At 44.1% G+C, this 18,558-nt stretch overlaps 1 protein-coding gene across 4 annotated transcripts in view; it reads right to left on the reverse strand.

Moving 5' to 3' along the window:
• Positions 1-1,017: 1,017 nt before the first annotated feature.
• Positions 1,018-18,558, reverse strand: part of LOC144509354 (AT-rich interactive domain-containing protein 1A-like) — a 151,080-nt gene continuing 133,539 nt past the window's right edge. For all 4 annotated transcript variants that reach the window (XM_078238058.1, XM_078238061.1, XM_078238060.1 and 1 more), the window contains 8 exons: positions 18,008-18,140; positions 17,362-17,534; positions 17,069-17,201; positions 16,226-16,345; positions 15,508-15,607; positions 13,017-13,806; positions 9,880-10,010; positions 1,018-3,847 (listed from right to left, as the gene is read on the reverse strand). In XM_078238058.1, coding sequence (XP_078094184.1) covers positions 2,147-3,847; positions 9,880-10,010; positions 13,017-13,806; positions 15,508-15,607; positions 16,226-16,345; positions 17,069-17,201; positions 17,362-17,534; positions 18,008-18,140 — 3,281 coding nt within the window. In that variant the 3' untranslated portion in view covers positions 1,018-2,146. The remainder of the gene's footprint in view (positions 3,848-9,879; positions 10,011-13,016; positions 13,807-15,507; positions 15,608-16,225; positions 16,346-17,068; positions 17,202-17,361; positions 17,535-18,007; positions 18,141-18,558) is intronic.

Below are 18,558 nucleotides of genomic sequence, written 5' to 3' on the forward strand. Positions count from 1 at the left end.
GGGGGGACCTGATTGAGGTTTGCAAGATTATGACAGGCTTGGATAGAGTGAGTAGTCAGAATCTTTTTCCCAGGGTTGAACAGTCAATTACTTGGGAGCATAGGTTGAAAGTGAGAGGGGGAAAGTTTAAAGAGATGTATGGGGCAAGTTCTTCACAGAGGGTGGTGAATGCCTGGAATGCACTGCCGGAGGAGATGGTGGAATAGTTTCTATAGCAACGTTCAAGAGGCATCTGGATAGATACACCAATAGGCGGGGAACAGAGGGATATGGGCCACATAGAAGCAAGAAAATATTAGATTCGAGAGGCATCTGTGTTGGCACAGACTTGGTGCGCCGAAGGGCCTGTTCCTGGTGGCATTTGTTCAGGTGGCTATTCCTCACTTGTGACCTGGATAGAGAAAATGTCAGCAGGATATTTGACTGTGAAAGCAGCACAATGGAGCTAGATTCCAACCCCATCAAATATCTACATGTACTTTTGATGGTGTAGCTGCTTATGTACACACTCTAAACACAGACACATCTGTTCAGTTTGGCATTGGTCCATTAATGGTTTTGCTAATAATTATTTCTTGCATGTAGCATTTATGAACATTCTCCAGTGGCTTGTTTGGATTTGATGAGTGCTTTCTGTTTAGCTCAAGTGCTTCTCTAGATTCTACTCAAACATTACAGCAGTCTATGGTGGTCAACCAGATAATGGTGAGCAAGCAAAACATCCTGCTCAGTGCCCACCTCCAAAAATGAAAATAAGCAGTCCAAAATTACAACCCTACATACTTACTAGACCTCCTTTGTCAAGTGTCTCCCCTGTACTCTGGGTATATTCCATGGGCGTTAGCAGCCTTTGTTCAAGTAGTTAATCTTTCATGCCAGGCTCTTCTACCCGATGCAGGCAATTATCAAGCCTAAATTCTAAACATATACACAGACTGTCTTCATCTGCACCCTCTTAATACTTGTCTACTTTCCATAATACAGGACTCTCGACCTGCGGAAATGAACGAAAACCTCCACAGCTCTTACCAAGATTTAATGTACATTTATTCTTAACACGTGGAACATATAGTATAAAGATTTCATACTGAATAAATGATATTCATTAAGCCAAAGGAAAAAGGAGGAATTTACATCAAGTTTTAGCTACATTGTCTGAAATACAAATATGCAGATTTCATAGCACTGAAAAATCTCAAGTTGTGTTTCTTCATCATTTTTTGTGAGCTTCAACTGAACCTAAACTTTTTCCACACCTTGATTATAAAGGAAAAACGTGATCTGTTGCTCTCCTTGAACTAGAGCACAACTTTATACATACAGAAACTTGTACATTACCCTCGCAGGATATGGCCGATGGAAATAAAAGCTATCGTCACTTCTCGCTTGACCATGTCATGAAAATTGTAAACCTCATTCTACGAGAGAAGGAAAAAAAACAACCAACTCTGAGGGTATGTGCATTGTACAACTTCTATATACAATCACAGCTCAGGGGCTGAGGCTGCAGTTTAAAACCAGTCAGGAAGTGAAAGAGGACAGTCCATACAATCAAGGGGAGGTCAGGGTGTTGTAGATACACACATGATACTTTAAGGGGGAAAAGCCTTTTTCACGTTTACTGTAAACTAAAAAGTTTTAAAACTACAGTTTGCTGCCAAACCAGCATTTCTCAATGTGAAACATTGCTTACAGCTGGTCGAAGGTTACATAGGTCTAGGGTCTAATGCACAGGCTGTCTCCTGCATGGCATACACAGAGTTTCCGATGAGCCACCTTCCAGTGGTTAAGTTACAATTCAGAGTACAGCACTGAACCACAAAGATTTCCCCAAGTCACTTAGCTTCCAAAATTTACCATAAAAACCTCGAAGCAGGGCCCTCCAGGAACGAGGCAGTCTCCCAAACTCACTGTAAACGAGACAGCAACTTTGGTTAAAAAATTTCAGACTTATACACAGGCAGCAAACATTCATGGTTTCTTTTTCCTCTGGTACTTGATCAAAATGACTACAATATCCTTCCATTGTTAAGAGTGGGTGGGGGCAGATTTTGGGAACAGAGGTGGTTTTTGCATAAATAAAGACAGAAACAGTCGATTCAAAGATCTCCACTCACGCACACACACGGTAAGGTTCCCACGGCTGTCATGACTGGCCTATCATGAAGAGTACATCACAAATTACATTTGTAACCAGTGAGTTCAGGAGAGGCGATACAGAGATATCTAGCAGTCGCGCCTCATGCAACGTGAACTCAGAGTGGTTTTCTTCTACTTTTGCCATTGCCAGCAGGGCCTTGGCTGCCCGACGCATCATGTCCATACTTGTTGGCTCAATAGGTGCAGTCTGCAAGTGCATGAGGCTGGGCTGACTCTGCTGGAGCTGAGTGGCAGCAAGGCTATCCTCCAAAAAACCCAGTAGGTTGCTGATGCTTCCCTTCCGAACGGCGATCGCTCGGGCAGCCAGGCTATCTCCTTGTGCCAGGTTTGCCAAAAGCACCACACACATTTCACGGCACACCTGGCTTTTCCGTTCCCCAATGAGCCGGACCAATATCCCATAAAGTTTCTCCAAGCGGCTAAAAGGAGGCGTCGCCAGGATCAGATCCACGTTACTGTCCTGGATACTGAGTTTACATAAGCTCTCCAGGACAAGCCTCTGTGGGGAGAGCATTGCGTTGGGACCTAGCGTTGGGAAAGGATCTTGGGCTTCTGCTGCGGGACACACAGCCCAGTGCAACAATCCATCCAGAATTGGCAAGCAGATACTCTCCGGATACAGAGATAGGTCCAGCTGCCCAGAAATGTTGGCCAATGTGACGAGAGTGTTTTCCCGTAATACTTCTAAACAGTCCCACCACCACTCATTACTATCGCAGCTCACACCTTCGTCCTCCTCATCCTCCTTTTCATACGTTAATGGCGCTTGTTTCCGTTCAGGATGTTCATGGTGCTGCAGGATCAGTTTGCCCAAGATGAGTAGCAAGCCAGGGTGTTTAGACATCTCTGCGTCATTCCCAGGCACAAATGACAAGCTGCGGACGATATTTGATATACAGATGCACCGCTTCGCTAAAGAATCCTGCCAGTCTGCCATCATACATAGCGGTACCTCATCCCGGCTGCAAGGCTCATCCTCAAGGATTTTAATATTTTTATGACTTTGTGCCTGATGAATAACGAAAGGAAACTTGCTGCTCTCCGTGTGCCCCTCTGCTGAACCATTTACAGCCTCCTTGTTCAAAGAGCCGGGTCTTGCTGACAGAACATCATCCATGGTTGCAGTTATGCTTTTCTCGGGCTCCTCAACCGTTGCTGTTGTCTCAGTTTCTCCTTCTGCTGTCCCTTTTTTGCTCTCAGCTGCGTGCCTTTTTGCAGATCCTGCACGGACGGTTGTTCGTTTTCGCAGCGGTACCTGTGTTTTACCCTCAAAGTGTGTTTGGATGTGTTCTGTAGTGTCACCTCCCCCGATCTGCCAATGTAGCAATCCACTGTCGAACTCCTGCACCCTGCCCAACTTATCTGAGCGATCAACCACAAACTGGTCACTCTTTCTAACTATTTTCACAGGAAGTCTATCAAACTTGCTGATGTGCTTCGGATTCTCCTCCGTGCTCTCAATGGTTGCAGTATCCTCAGTCATGTTAGCTGCCATTTCCTCCTCACTGATAATGTACTCATCATCCCCCGCCTCAAGCTCTGACTGCAGTTTTACTTTCCCAAACTGCTCTGGATCCAGTAGTGTCTTTTGGCCAGGGTCCCCGATCTCGTACTCTTTCAGAATTCCAAATATTTCAATCAAGCATCGCCGGAAATACTCCACCAGAAGCTCCAAGAATCCAGGTAACTGAGAAAAGATAAAACAGAGGTAAGGATCGAACAAACACAGACTAGCATGTCTAAACAGAGTCCGGTGGAAAGTAAGCAGGACACAACACAAAATTCTAACTTTGTGCCTGGTTCACTTAAATCCTGGAACAACCAAACCTCAGCCCTGAACCACATTTTGCTTGTACACCAGTCCTTGGTGTTGGCAGCACAAAGTCTGGAGGCGGCACAGTAGCGCAGTGGTTAACACCGCTGCATCACAGCGCCAGGGACCCAGCTTCGATTCCCGGCTTGGGTCACTGTCTATGTGGACTTTGCACGTTCTCCGTGTCTGCGTGGGTTTCCTCTGGGTGCTCCGGTTTCCTCCCACAATCTGAAAGACGTGCTGGTTAGGTGCATTGGCCATGCTAAATTCTCCCTCAGTGTACCCGAACAGGCACCGGTCTATGGCAACTAGGGGAATTTCACAGTAACTTCATTGTGGTGTTAATGTAAGCCTTACTTGTGATTAAATAAACAAACTTTACTTTTACTTGTTTTTACTTTTACAAATGTCTGCAGGGGAGACCGAGAGAGATAGGGGTTGGTTGTACAATCCTATACTGGCACTGTTACACATCCTCACTGCATAAGTTACCACAGAATAAACGCCATTAACAAACATTATTTTCATTTATTACTTTAAGTAGATTTTTCTTCTATCATCAGCAACTTTCTCTCCCTTCCTGAAGCCGCCGACTCATACAGGTGTGCTTATTCACTGGTGATACCTCAACCAAGTGGCCATTATTCACGCAAACCCTGACACGTGTTCATAGCTTGAACAGCACGGAAGACCATTCAGGCCATCGTGTGTGTTCTGGATCTTAAAACAACTATGCAATTAGTCCCACCCCTTGCTCTTTCCTTTAGCCTTTCATTTGTTTATTTTTCAAGTATAGATCTATTCCTTTTTGAACCTTACTATCTAATCTGCTTCCACCAGTCTAGATCACAAAACTCACTACTTAAATAAAATTTCTCATCTCTCCTCAGATTCTTTTGCCATTTTAAATCTTGTGTCCTTTGGTGATTGACACTTCTGCTACTGGAAACGATAAATCCCTGTCTACTCCATCAAAAGCCTTCATGACTTTGAACATCTCTATTAAATCAAAGGAAAATGATCCAAGTTTCTTCATCTCTCTGCAAACTTGGCCAGTGAGCTTGCGCAGGACCAGTCAGCCGGACTGAGGGTATTGAGAATTTGAAGCTGAGTGGAAATTCGATGCTGAGGCGAAAGAGGTGCTCATTTTCAAGAGGAGCAGAGAGACAGATCTGCGCGGGAGGCTCGAGGGCAAGTGAGAGTTGAAAGGTATCGAACTGTGACGTCACAGCCAGCAGGTAAGTGATTGACTGGTAAGTAGTTTTTTTCTTTTTTTTTTCTTGGTATTGTAGTTGTTGTTGTAAGTTAACTTGAGGTTAAGTCATGGCAGGAGATCCCAGATAGAGTCATAGAGGTTTACAGCATGGAAACAGGCCTTTCGGCCCAACTTGTCCATGCCGCCCTTTTTTGTAAAACCCCCTAACTAATCCCAATTGCCCGCATTTGGCCCATATCCCTCTATACCCATCTTACACGTGTAACTGTCTAAATGCTTTTTAAAAGATAAAATTGTACCCGCCTCCACCACTACCTCTGGCAGCTTGTTCCAGACACTCACCACCCTCTGTGAAAAAATTGCCCCTCTGGACACTTTTGTATCTCTCCCCCTCTCACCTTAAACCTATGCCCTCTAGTTTTAGACTCCCCTACCTTTGGGAAAAGATATTGACTATCTACCTTGTCTATGCCCCTCATTATTTATAGACCTCTATAAGGTCACCCCTCAGCCTCCTACGCTCCAGAGAAAAAAGTCCCAGTCTATTCAGCCTCTCCTTATAACTCAATCCATCAAGTCCCGGTAGCATCCTAGTAAATCTTTTCTGCACTCTTTCTAGTTTAATAATATCCTTTCGATAAGAGGGTGACCAGAATTGCACACAGTATTCCAAGTGTGGCCTTACCAATGTCTTGTACAACTTCAAAAAGATGTCCCAACTCCCGTATTCAATGTTCTGACCGATGAAACCAAGCATGCCGAATGCCTTCTTCACCACTCTGTCCACCTGTGACTCCACTTTCAAGGAGCTATGAACATGTACCCCTCGATCTCTTTGTTCTGTAACTCTCCCCAACGCCCTACCATTAACTGAGTAAGTCCTGCCCTGGTTCAATCTACCAAAATGCATTACCTCGCATTTGTCTAAATTAAACTCCATCTGCCATTTGTCAGCCCACTGGCCCAATTGATCAAGATCCCGCTGCAATTGGAGATAACCTTCCTCACTGTCCACCATGCCATCAATCTTGGTGTCATCTGCAAACTTACTAACCATGCCCCCTATATTCTCATCCAAATCATTAATATAAATGACAAATAACAGTGGGTCCAGCACTGATCCCTGAGGCACACTGCTGGTCACAGGCCTCCAGTTTGAAAAACAACTCTCTACAACCACTCTCTGGCTTCTGTCTTCTAGCCCTCTCGACATGAATGCTCACATTGCATTTGCCTTCCTAACTGCCGACTGAACCTGCATGTTATCCATGTCCCTGCCATGCTCCTCTTGTGCGATGTGAGAATTCAGGGACCCTTCCGGTGTCCCTGGCTTCTTCCACATCCAAGAAGTGTGTCCAATTGCAGTTCATTAAGACCACTTGTTGGCTCTAGAGCTGTGGGTGGATTCACTTTGGAGCATCCACGAGGCTGAGAAAGTTGTGGATAGCACGTTCAATGAGTTGGTCACACCACAGGTAAAAATTACTGAGGTAGAAAGTGAATGGGTGACCACCAAACAGACAAAGAGTAGGAAGGCAGTGCAATGGTCCCCTGCGATCATCTCCCTCCAAAACAGATATATCGTTTTGGATATTGTTGGGAGAGATGGCTCACCAGGGGAATGTGGCAACAGCCACCTGGTTGCCTGGTGACTGGTAAGTAGATTTTTTATTTTTTTTCTCTTGGTATTGTAGTTGTTGTTGTAAGTTAACTTGAAGGTTAAGTAATGGCAGGAGATCCCCGATCCCTGTCATGCTTCTCTTGTACAATGTGAGAATTCAGGGACTGGAATTCATGGCACTGTGGCTGGCTCTGCTGCACAGGAGGGAAGAAAAAGAGTGGCAGAGCTATAGTGATAGGGGACTCAATTGTAAGGAGAATAGACACACACTTCTGCAGAAGCAAACAAGACTCCAGGATGATATGTTGCCTCCCTGGTGCAAGGCTCAAAGATGTCTCAGAGCGGCTGCAGGACATTCTGGAGGGGGAGGGTGAACAGCCAGCTGTCGTGGTGCATAGAGGCACCAATGATATAGGGGAAAAACGGGCTGAGTTTCCACTAGCTGAATTTAGGGAGTTTGGAGTTAAACTAAAAAAGTAGGATCTCAAAATTGCTACCAGTGCCACGTGTTAGTCAGAATAGGAGTGTCAGGATAGCGAAGAAATGGCTTGAGAAATGGTACAAGAGGGAGGGACACTAGAACTGGTTCTGGGGGAGGTGGGACCAGTACAAATCAGAAGGTCTGCACCTGGGCAGGATTGGGACCAATGTCCTGGGGGGAGTCGGGAGAGAGAGAGAGAGAGAGATGGGAACCGATGCAGGAAGTCAGAGGGAAGTAAAGTGGGGACAGAAACAAAAGGCAGTAAGAGGAAAAGTGAAAGGCAGAGAAATCAAAGTCAAAAATCAAAAAGGGCCACAGTACAAAGTATAGAGACTGTGGAGAACTCAGTGAATGGGTCCAGTAAGGCTAAAAGAAATAAAACACGGAGAGTGTACAAAACATGACTGGACAGATGGTCTGAGAAAGCAGGGCAAAGAGCAAGGGAAGTCTAGATTAAACTGCATTTATTTCAATGCAAGAGGCCTGACGGGCAAGGCAGATGAACTCAGGGTATGAATGGGTACACGGGACTGGGATATTACAGCTATTACTGAAACATGGTTAAGGGAGGGGTAAGACTGGCAGCTCAATGTTCCAAGGTACAGATGCTATAGGAAAGATAGAACAGGAGGTGAGAGAGGAGGGGGTGTTGTGTTTTTGATTAGGGACATCGCGGCAGTACTTGGGGGAGGGGAGAGAATACATCCGAGGGTTCGCCCAGAGTCTATACAGATCGAACTGAAAAATAAGAGATCCTAAATAGTCAGCAGGAAATTGAGGAGCAAATATGTAAGGAGATTACAGATAGCTGCAAGAAAAATAGGGTGGTAATAATAGGGGAATTTAACTTTCCCAACATTAACTGGGACAGCCATAGCATTAGGGGCTTGAATGGAGAGAAGTTTGTTGAGTGTATTCAGGAGAAATTTTCTCATTCAGTATGTGGATGGCCTGACTAGAAAGAGGTAAAACTTGACCTCCTCTTGGGAAATAAGGAAGGGCAGATGACAGAAGTGTTAGTGAGGGATCACTTTGGGACCAGTGACCATAATTCCATTAGTTTTAAGATAGCTGTGGAGAATGATAGGTCTGGCCCAAAAGTTAAAATTCTAAATTGGGGCAGGAACTTTCAAAAGTTGGTTGGGGGAGTCTGTTGGCAGGCAAAGGGAAAAGTGTGAGGCTTTCAAAAGTGTGTAAACCAGAATTCAGGATAAGCACAATCCTTTTGGAGTAAAGGGCAAGGCCGGTAGAAATAGCTCACCCTGATCAAAAAGGAGGAGACATATAACATACAGAGGCAGCTGGGATTAAGTGGATCCCTTGAAGAGTATAAAGGTTATTGGAGTAGAGTTAAGAAATAAATCAGGAGGGCAAATAAAGGGGACACGAGATTGCTTTGGCAAATAAGAATCCAAAGAGCTTCTACAAATACATAAACGGCAAAAGAGTAACTAGGGAGAGAATAGAGCCTCTTAAGGATTAACAAGGTCATCTATGTACGGATCCACAAGAGATGGGTGAGATCCTAAATTAATATTTCTCATCAGTATTTACTGTTAAAGGCATGGATGTTCGGGAATTTGGGGAAATAGTGATGTCTTGAGGAGTGTACATATTACAGAGGTGGTGGTATTGGAAGTCTTAAAGCGCATCATGGTAGATAAATCCCCAGGACCTGATGAAATGTATCCCAGGATGTTGTGAGAGGCTGGGAAGGAAATTGCGGGTCCCCGAGCAGAGATATTTGAATCATCGACAGCCATATGTGAGGTGCCTGAAGATTGGACGGCAGCAAACTTTGTGCCTTTGTTTAAGAAGGGTTGTAGGGAAAAGCCTGGGAACTACAGACTGGTGAACCTAACTTCTGAAGTGGGTAAGCTGTTAGAAGGTATTCTGAGAGACAGGATCTACAGGCATTTATAGAGAGGCAAGGACTGATGAGAGACATCAGTATGGTTTTGCGAGTAGAAAATCATGTCTCACGAATTTGAGTATTTTGAAAGGGTAACCAAGAAGGTAGATGAGGGCAGTTCAGTCAACGTTGTCTACATGTACTTTAGCAAGGCCTTTGACAAAGTACCACATGGTAGGTTGTTGCACAAGGTAAATATCACGGGATCCAGGGTGGGGTAGCTTATTGGATACAAAAGACAGAGGGTGGTTATAGAGGGTTGTTTTTCAAACTGGAGGCCTGTGACCAGCGGTGTGCCTCAGGGATCGGTGCTGGGTCCACTTGTTATTTGTTATATTAATGATTTAGATGAGAATTTAGGAGACATGGTTAGTAGGTTTGCAGATGACACCAAGATTGGTGGCATAGTGGACAATGAAGGTTATCTAGGACAGGAGTTTGTGCATTTCAAAGCCACATGTTCCAACTGGTATGTAAATCCACTCAGAGCTGCTTGATGCCTGGACAGTACATGACCAGCTGAATCCTCATTGCAGTAATTCTATCCTGATAGGTACCAAATAGCAGGACCCAAGCTGTTTTGTGCAGAAGTCAAACTTGTATCAGATTTCAATCCCAAATTCCATTTTTAGTCAGATTCTGTTCCAGTTAGCAAGGTTTGCTCACTGTTACTCACCTGCGAAAGTGTGAAGGTAGCTACACTGCTATCATCATACAGTAAAATATTAATGGTGTCCAAGGCCCAGGTACTTTCAGCTAGGAGGCCAGATTTAAGGGACATCATCACCCGCCAAGCCTCTGGGGTGCCTGGGAATGGAACACAAAGAACACTGCTGAAACCACAATCTGAGGACAGTTCATCACATTCACAACACACGTCCATCTTGAGTATTACACTGCATTTGCATCCCCTCTCATCTCTCTAAACCAACTATGGTCTGCATAAAATACTCCTCCTTCCCCATGTTTTGCTTCTCTCTATACTCTCACTGTATTCAAGGCTCACCACACTATCTCTACTCTGACTCATCATTGGATCAGCCATGGCTCAGTTGGTACCACTCTCGCCTCTGAATCAAAAGGTTATGGATTCAAGTCTCATTCCTGAACCTGAGCTCACAAATCGAGGCTGATATTCCAGTGCAGCACTATTGGGATGCCATCTTTTGGATGAAACATTAAGCCAAATTCCTGTCTGCCCTTTCAGATAGATGTAAAAGATCCCATGGGGATATTTTGAAAAAAAAGCAGGCAAATTATCTCCAAGGTCCTAGCCAATATTTTTCTCTCAATCGACATCATGAAAACAGATTAGTCATTCTCATATTGCTGTTTGTGGGAGTTAATTGTGCTTCCTATATTATAACAGGTGTCTACATTTCAGAAACATTCCATTGGTTGTAAAGCACACCAGAATATAATTGGGTAGTGGAAGGCACTATATAAATGCAGTTTTCTTTCCTAAGGAAATCATCTCAAACTCTGTGGTTTTCTTTGCTCACAATGTACACCAGTGTAAAATCCAAATTTGGTGTGGTTATACTGATTCTCATATGACCTGATCTGCACTCCACTACATAATCAGCCTTCTTAATAAAAAAGGTCACATTCAGCGAAACTAGTGGCTTTATCCAGTCATCATGAATCGGATGTGGTCCCAGTGGCACCTCAAGGGCCAACACAGTTTAAAAATATACAACACAAAAAGGGACCAATTTGAAAGTGATATCAGTTCCACTCTCCCGCTCTCTCTCAATAGCCCTTATTTCTAGGCTTACTTTAAAAATTGCCATTTTCTTCAAATGCTGAACATAAAAATGCTTCTGCAACGCAAAGTAAAATTCTACCAGTGTCTTGGACTAACATTCGCTTACTTTATGTGCAAGTACATGGCCAGACCTCCTGCAGCAGCAGCTTACCTGGATCAGTCTGCTGTTTAATCCTATTCATTTGGGTTAGCCAGACCTACAGTGAACACCTCAATGGAACTGGATCACAGAAAGGAACATTCAGCCACACCCACTTATGGGAAAGGTCATGCAGTCGCTCCCAACATCACAGCAACATCGTCAGTACAGACAAAATACAATGCATCTTTATTTGTTCATTCATGGGATAAAGTTAGGGACAAAAATTTATTGCCCATCCCTAATTGCCCTGGAGGTGGTGACGGTGAGTTGCCATCTTGAACTGCTACAGTCCAAGTGATGTCGGTACACCCAGTGCTATTAAGACAGTTCCAGGATTTTGACTCAGCAACAGTGAAGCAACAGCAATACAGTTCCAAGTCAGGATAATGTGTGGCTTGGAAGGGAACTTCCAAGATGGTGGTGTTCCCATGCATCTGTTGCCATTGTGCTACATGGTAGAGATTGCCGGTTTGGAACCTTTGATTGCTGCGGTGCATCTTGTCGATGGCACACACTGCTGCCACTGTATGCTGGAAGTGGAAGGAGTGAATGTTTAAGGTGGTGGGTTGGGTGTCAATCAAGCAAGCTGCAATGCACTGATGGTGTCGCACTTCTTAACTATTGTTGGAACTGCACTCATCCAGGCAAGTGGAGAGTATTCCATCACACTCCTGACCTGTGCCTTACAGATGGTGGATGGAGTTGCTTACCACAGAACTCCCAGCTTCTCTCATATTCTTGTAGCCATAGTATTTACATGGCTACTTCAATTCATTTCTGGTCAATGGTAATCCCCAGGATGTTAATATTAAAAGCAGCAAAACTCAGAACACAGTTAATCCATCTCATATCCCAGAAAGAGAAAAATAAATCTGATCAGGGACAACTTGTGCAACATCTCCAGAACACATGACCAAATGCATGCATCTCTGCTTCCAGCTGCTTACTCAGCCAACATTAACTCTCATCCAGAGGGCCATTCTGCTTGAGATCACCATTCCAGGCCAGCTTACCAGAAGTATCTACAACAACAAGATCCTCAAATTTCACTTTATACACCTAAAGCCTTACCAAAAACTACCAACTCTTTCTACTATAGCCGGGTATGCAGCTGCACCAGGATCAACATCTGTACCCCCAACCACACCCCCAGGAACAGGGAGATGTGCAAGGAGGGGGGATCCCAAGCATCACCATGAAAGGAGGGAGGACAGTAATCGCAGGGCACCAATGCAAATCTTGTGATTCCAGTGAGAGCCATTTGGAAATCTATTATTCAAATATCCTGCTTAGGGCTTGAATCTCCTTTTACATTTTAATACAAAAGTTATTTCAATTAAATTATGGCACACAGCATTGATAGGAACATTCCAGAAAACAAAATAGACTTAATCTAGTTGGAAATTGCATGCTTGGTATGCAGTTGGGAATAGTTTCACTTTCTGGCTAAGGATTGATATTGAGGAACATCTCAGATCTTTGCTGTTTCTGAGACATTCATTAAAATAACTCTTTACTTGTGGAAACAAAGGAAAGCACATCTTCCACATGTTTTTGAGCAAAAAAAGGTAATACAGGGCATCCTTAAATCAAACTTCACATTAAACTACTGAATCTGCCTGTTATGGCATCAAAGATATAGCAAATGATCAACCAGCACAATTATTCTATGCAGGGGGTTAAATCAGCTGAACTAGATCTACTCTGCAACATAACCCCATGTGTCAGATTCTGGCAAAGCCTCCCAAGGAATGGTCGCTGCAGTGTTATTCTGACTGACTAAATTCACCCGTTTACGGATTAAACAAATTCCATTTGGCTTGGACATGTTGGGTCTCCAATCTAAGTGCTCTGAGCTCTTTGGACATTAATTGCCGAAACATTGCTGTTTATCACCACTTACCAATGTCCTTGGTGGTGAGTCTCCGCCGTGATTTTAGAACTGGTTGAGATGCCTCAACTGAACCAGGAGGGAAGGTAATGTCACGTCTCATCAGTGGTGGCTGTGTGGATGGTACAGAAATATGAGATGCAGGTATTGGGGGTCCAACTTTTTGCATCTTCATCCCTGAATGCAGAAATGGTGATTTGCTGGGTGAGGTACGGTTCTCCAACGGTCGTGGCATGGGAGCTGGGCTGGACACCTGGGAAAGATGGTTTGGCACTGATGGAGGAGTTTGGTAGGTGGACTGTGATGGCCTTGTGATCGGGGGAAGAGGAGCAGAGGGGGTGAATGATGGTTGGCGTTGGTTGACATGGGAAGCCCACTGCCCTTCATGGTTCATTCTCTGATCAGGTCCCATCATCTCCTCAGAACGATTCATGCTGTGATATCCTGGAGCTTGTGGTGGGGCACCAGGACCTTGCCGGTTTGGGTAGTTGTAAGCCATGTCATTTCGTCCTGACCACACAGTGCCTTGTGGTCCTTCAGGGGGAGACTGTAATGGACCCATCATCTGTGGAGGCACAGGTTGCTGAGAGGCTGAGCCAGGGGGACCTTGCATTCTCTCTCTGCCATACTGAAATGGAAACTGATTCTGTACCGGCCTACGATCGGCACCAGGATAAGCATTGCTGTACTGGTTATACAGATCTTGCTGAGATTGCTGGGCTGTGTAGGGCATCCCATACATTTCCCCTTCATGCCGCTTGGCTGGAGGCCCGTAAGTCCCGTCCATTTGGCGCTTGAAGTTCTAATAAAAATGAAGAGAGTGTTCAGATTTCTTAAACTCATACAAAAAAAAGCGAGGATAACACTAACACAGAAAAACTGACATTTATAAAAGGAACAAGGAGTTGTGCATCATCAAAGAGGCTATTTCAGAGTATCATCTTTTTTAGGAGGCTGGCTGCATGTACAACAGGCCTCAATGTCTTTGGGTATTGGGGAGGAGGAACTGGAACAGGGATCCCATTCCTGATCATCACTCATTGACCCTGACTCTATGTTAAAGTCTTGTGTTTGCACAGATAGAAGAACAGGATTAGGTTTGACCATGCTTTCTTTCACGGTTCATTAGATCATTATAGTTACACACGAATAATGGTCATTCGATAGGTTACTAGAGAACTACCAGCACCTCTAGAACTGAACCCCAAGAGCCAATTATGCCTTGGGTATAAAGCTGTGCTACACCTAAATTAGAAACATAGGGACAATATATCATTCACCCCCTCAAGTCTGTTCTGCCTTTGTTAGATCGTGGATGAGCTGGACATCAAGCTCATTCAACCATCTTTGATTCATTTTCTTTAATACCCTTACTCAAATCTTTATTGGCTTCAGACTTAAATTTCAATAGATCCCCAGCATCAAAAACAAGTCATTATTAAACTTAATGAAACAATCCAAAGCTCATCAAAGAAGCATTAACAAACAGATATTCGAGCGGATGACCAAAGTTTGGCCAAAAAGAATTTTAGGAACTTAAGGGAGGAGGAAGGTAAATGCGTGGAGAGATTTATGGAAGGGATTCTGGAGTTAAGAACCCAGGCAGCTGACGGCATGATGAACAATGATGGAAAATTAAAACCAGGATATTCAAGAGGGCTTGGGTAAGATGTTCTTTCGGAGAGTCGGTGCAGATTCATTGGGCCGAATGGCCTCCTTCTGCACTGTAAGGATTCCACAAGAGTTTTAGCAGCAGATGAGCTGAGTCATGAGTGGAACCTGGCGATGTTAGAGATGTAAGCAGGTAGTCTTAAGTGAAGGCACAGATGTAGTCGGAAGCTCATAATGGATGTTGTCAATATACAAGTCAAAATTGACGCTGTACCTTCGAATGATGTTGCAAGGGACAGCATGTAGATGGGAAATAGGAGTGGACCACAGATAGATCCTTGAGGGATACCAGAGATAACAATTTGAGAGCGGGAAGAGAAGCCATTGACAGCGATTCCCTGGCTACAATTAAACAGAAAAAAGTACTTCCTGATTTCACTCTTGAACAGCTTAGTTCCAACTTCAAAATTTTGCCTCACTATTCTAGATTTCGCCCACTTTGAGCTTCTTCAAATCTTTTTATGATTTTAAACAGAGATCAGGCTTCAACCTTCTAAACTCAGGAAATACTAGCCACATTTCCGCACCCCCAAAACCCCAGGCTAATATATTCTTCCAAAGGTGTGGTGCCCAAAACTGAATACAATAATCCAGAAAGGATCTGACCAAGGTTTTGTTCAATTTAAGTATAATTTCTTCCCTTTTGTAATCCAACTCCTTTGAAGATCACCTTTTAACAATTGATCACTATTTCTGCCTATGTACTAGTTTTTCATGGTTTGTGTAGTGGGCACTAAATCTGCCAGGTTCCCCACACACCACCAGCTTCTACTGGCAGGAGTTGGGGCTCTACACACATGTTGCTATCTGCCCAACCCCTTATGCCACTTACTTGCTGTTGCTGCTGTGGAAACATTCCAGGTTGCTGGTTAGAATACGATTGTCCAGCCGGAACTCCCTGTCCAGGGTACTGGTTTCCGTAAGGATCATGCCTAGTATTATAAGAACAGATTGAGTGAGAGAGGAGAATATCAAATTTAGTAGCTGCGGATATTCAGATTCTATAGTGACAACAACCCTATACAACAATCTTCCCTTTGTGCCTTCAGTAAGAATTGGTATAAAGCTTCTGGTGGGGAAGTGCTGCTTAAGGAGACATTGGTCTGGCCACCTTTAAGGTAATTGCTCTGCTGAGAGGGAACCAGGAAGAAAGAAAATACCTTTGACTAAGACAGCTTGCAAACCTTTTAAATACAAGCTGAAATGTTACGGTTTGTACACGTCTGTGTTTGGATTCAGCCCCCAATCCCCTGCAAACTTGAGCCAATTTGACAAGGAGATTTGAGTCAGTCCTCAATGCCAATGGTTCACAGTTGCTTGGCAAAAATACCAACAGAGGCTGTTAAGCAAATAGAAACAAGGGCTGAAAGTGCACCAATGCATCATCTCTGTTCCAATCACTGGCTCGCCCCTTCCCTGGTATTTTACGAATTATTTATAAACCAGGGTACATTCTGGATAAGAATTATTTTGGCAAAAAATCTAAGTTAGACACAAAATGTCCAGTTTTCCAAGAATTTGTGCAGTGTAGCATCCCAATACACACTTACCGCTGCTGTCCCGGATAGCGGTTTGGAGAGTACATGCCGGAATCTGCATTGACCGGCACCACGTTAGGCTGCGCTGTTACTGGTCCCAACGTCCCCTCTGGGCCCATCCCATGTTCAGACCTAACAGAACGGAGATAGGGAAAGAAAGAGCAATATGAATGAAAAATTGAAGTGTGTGCTAACGGACATCTCTCTGTCATCTGACCACATCAGAAGGACAGCACGGTGGCACAGTGGGTAGCACTGCTGCCTCACAGCTCCAGTGTCACGGCTTTGATTCATGGCTTGGGTCACTGTCTGTGCGGAGTCTGCGTGGGTTTCCTCCGGGTGCTCCGGTTTCCTCCCACAATACAAAGATGTGCGGGTTAGGTTAATTGGCCACACTAAATTGCCCATATTGTCCCAGGATGTGTCGGTTAAGAGGGATTAGCGGGGTAAATGTGTGGGATTGGGCCTGGGGTGGGATGTTGTCGGTGCAGACTTGTTGGGCCGAATGGCCTCCTTCTGCACTGTAGAGTTTCTATGATTTCTATTTCTATAAGTTGAACTCCACAACTTGACAGAATGTCCAAGTGTTGAAGGGTTGCAATTTGAGGCAACTCAACGCAAAGCTTCACCTTATTGAAACTCAAAAGCAAAAGGAACAACAGTTCAAGTAAACACAGGACAAGAGGCACCTTAAGGTGGTAAATCTCAATGCCACATTCCCAACACTCTTTATGATGCTGAATAAAACCAGAGCTAAATATTTAACAACTGGTGTTAAGCTCAAACAAATGTTGATCCAAATAAATATTTTAGGTTTTAGTGCATTCAGATTTTTGAAATATTATTCAGACCTACCTCCTCTCAAATCCAGATCCATATGCATACTGCTGCCGTTGCCCCATACCAGCTGCAGGAGGACGATTGTAAGGGTCTCCCATTCCAGTATTGGGAGCGAGTCCCGGAGACATAAAAGGGTCAGTCCCAGGAGCTGGTGGGAGAGACAGAGATGAGTTTCACCGTGTTACATACAAACAGCCCACCCCAAAACACTGGCAAGAAACGTTTGGCCAATAACTCAAATTTACTGACCAAACCATACAAGGCGAATTTCCATTTCAGGAAATAGTCTAAAAGCTAACTATATCTACCTTTCCTCATTCCACCAAATGGATCCTTGTTGGGCTCGTATGGCATGCGGGCCATTAAATCCGTGGTGTTCATGCTGGGCGGGTACGCAGGGTTTTGAGTGACAGTGGTCCTCTTCTGGAAAGCTGGGTCACTACTGTCTGCAAACGGATCCTGGACACTCACAGAGTTGCTCCTGAGTTTTAATACAGCATGTTAGACGGGTGTAAACCTTTCGAAAAATGGCATTTCCTTCCTAACCACATTGACAACTAAATAACATTAGCTAGAAATGTGGGGTGGAAAAATTACAAAACAACCAACTCCTCTACTGAATCATCATAGATTCGTTTCCATGGATTGCTCATCTCTTAAACCTGCCAATTCCACTTGGCAATAATGCAGTGTAAACCCAGTCCACTCAGCTTTACCTTTCTTCGCATGGTCCAATCATCCTCATACCATAATCAGAATTCCCTGCCTGAAATGGTACCAGTCCCTGCCCCTATTGTTCTATTTGGGAACAAATCAGTGAATGAAACAAGACAACTCTATTATTACCGTAGTAAACCCACAATCAATAATCCAAGGAAATCAGATGCATTGAGAAAACCTGGCTGCAATTATTTGAACTGGTGCATTTTTTTTTTACAATACAGCTGGGTTTACCTGGAACCTGGCATTGGTTGAACATGGCTATGTGGTGTTGAGACGGGCGTTGGTGGCTTTATATCTCCTCCCTCTGCCATCGAGCTGCTGGTGGACTGTGGTGTCTGAGGGCCCTGTAAGGAACCTGAACCAGCTGCAAAAAAAAACACATTTCTTGGATTACCATTTAATGGAGCCACAATGGCTCAGAATTCCCTGGAAATTCTGAGAAGGATGCCAATATTAAGTTTACTACTGATTGGTGTGTCATGAACACTTTAATCACAGATAATGAATGGTTCATCTTCAAGGGCTAAGCATACTCTGCAAGAATTTGTGTTTTTAAAGATAGTGCCCCTTAAGGAGTTAATGCAGAATTTGGACTGCTATTCCTAAAAAAAAAATCCCTTTACATGAAAGGGTAAATAAGCAGTTTTAAAGAAGCTGGGACCTCTTGATCATGGTGGACTGTGTACAAAAGGAATTAGATGGTGGGTTACGGCTTTGAAAAAAAATATGCCTGGAAAACTGTTTAAAAGTTGGTTTCGGTTTTGGTTCTGCTTCGAGGAGGA

The sequence above is a fragment of the Mustelus asterias genome, chromosome 21, assembly GCF_964213995.1.
Source record: "Mustelus asterias chromosome 21, sMusAst1.hap1.1, whole genome shotgun sequence".
Taxonomy (NCBI): domain Eukaryota; kingdom Metazoa; phylum Chordata; class Chondrichthyes; order Carcharhiniformes; family Triakidae; genus Mustelus; species Mustelus asterias.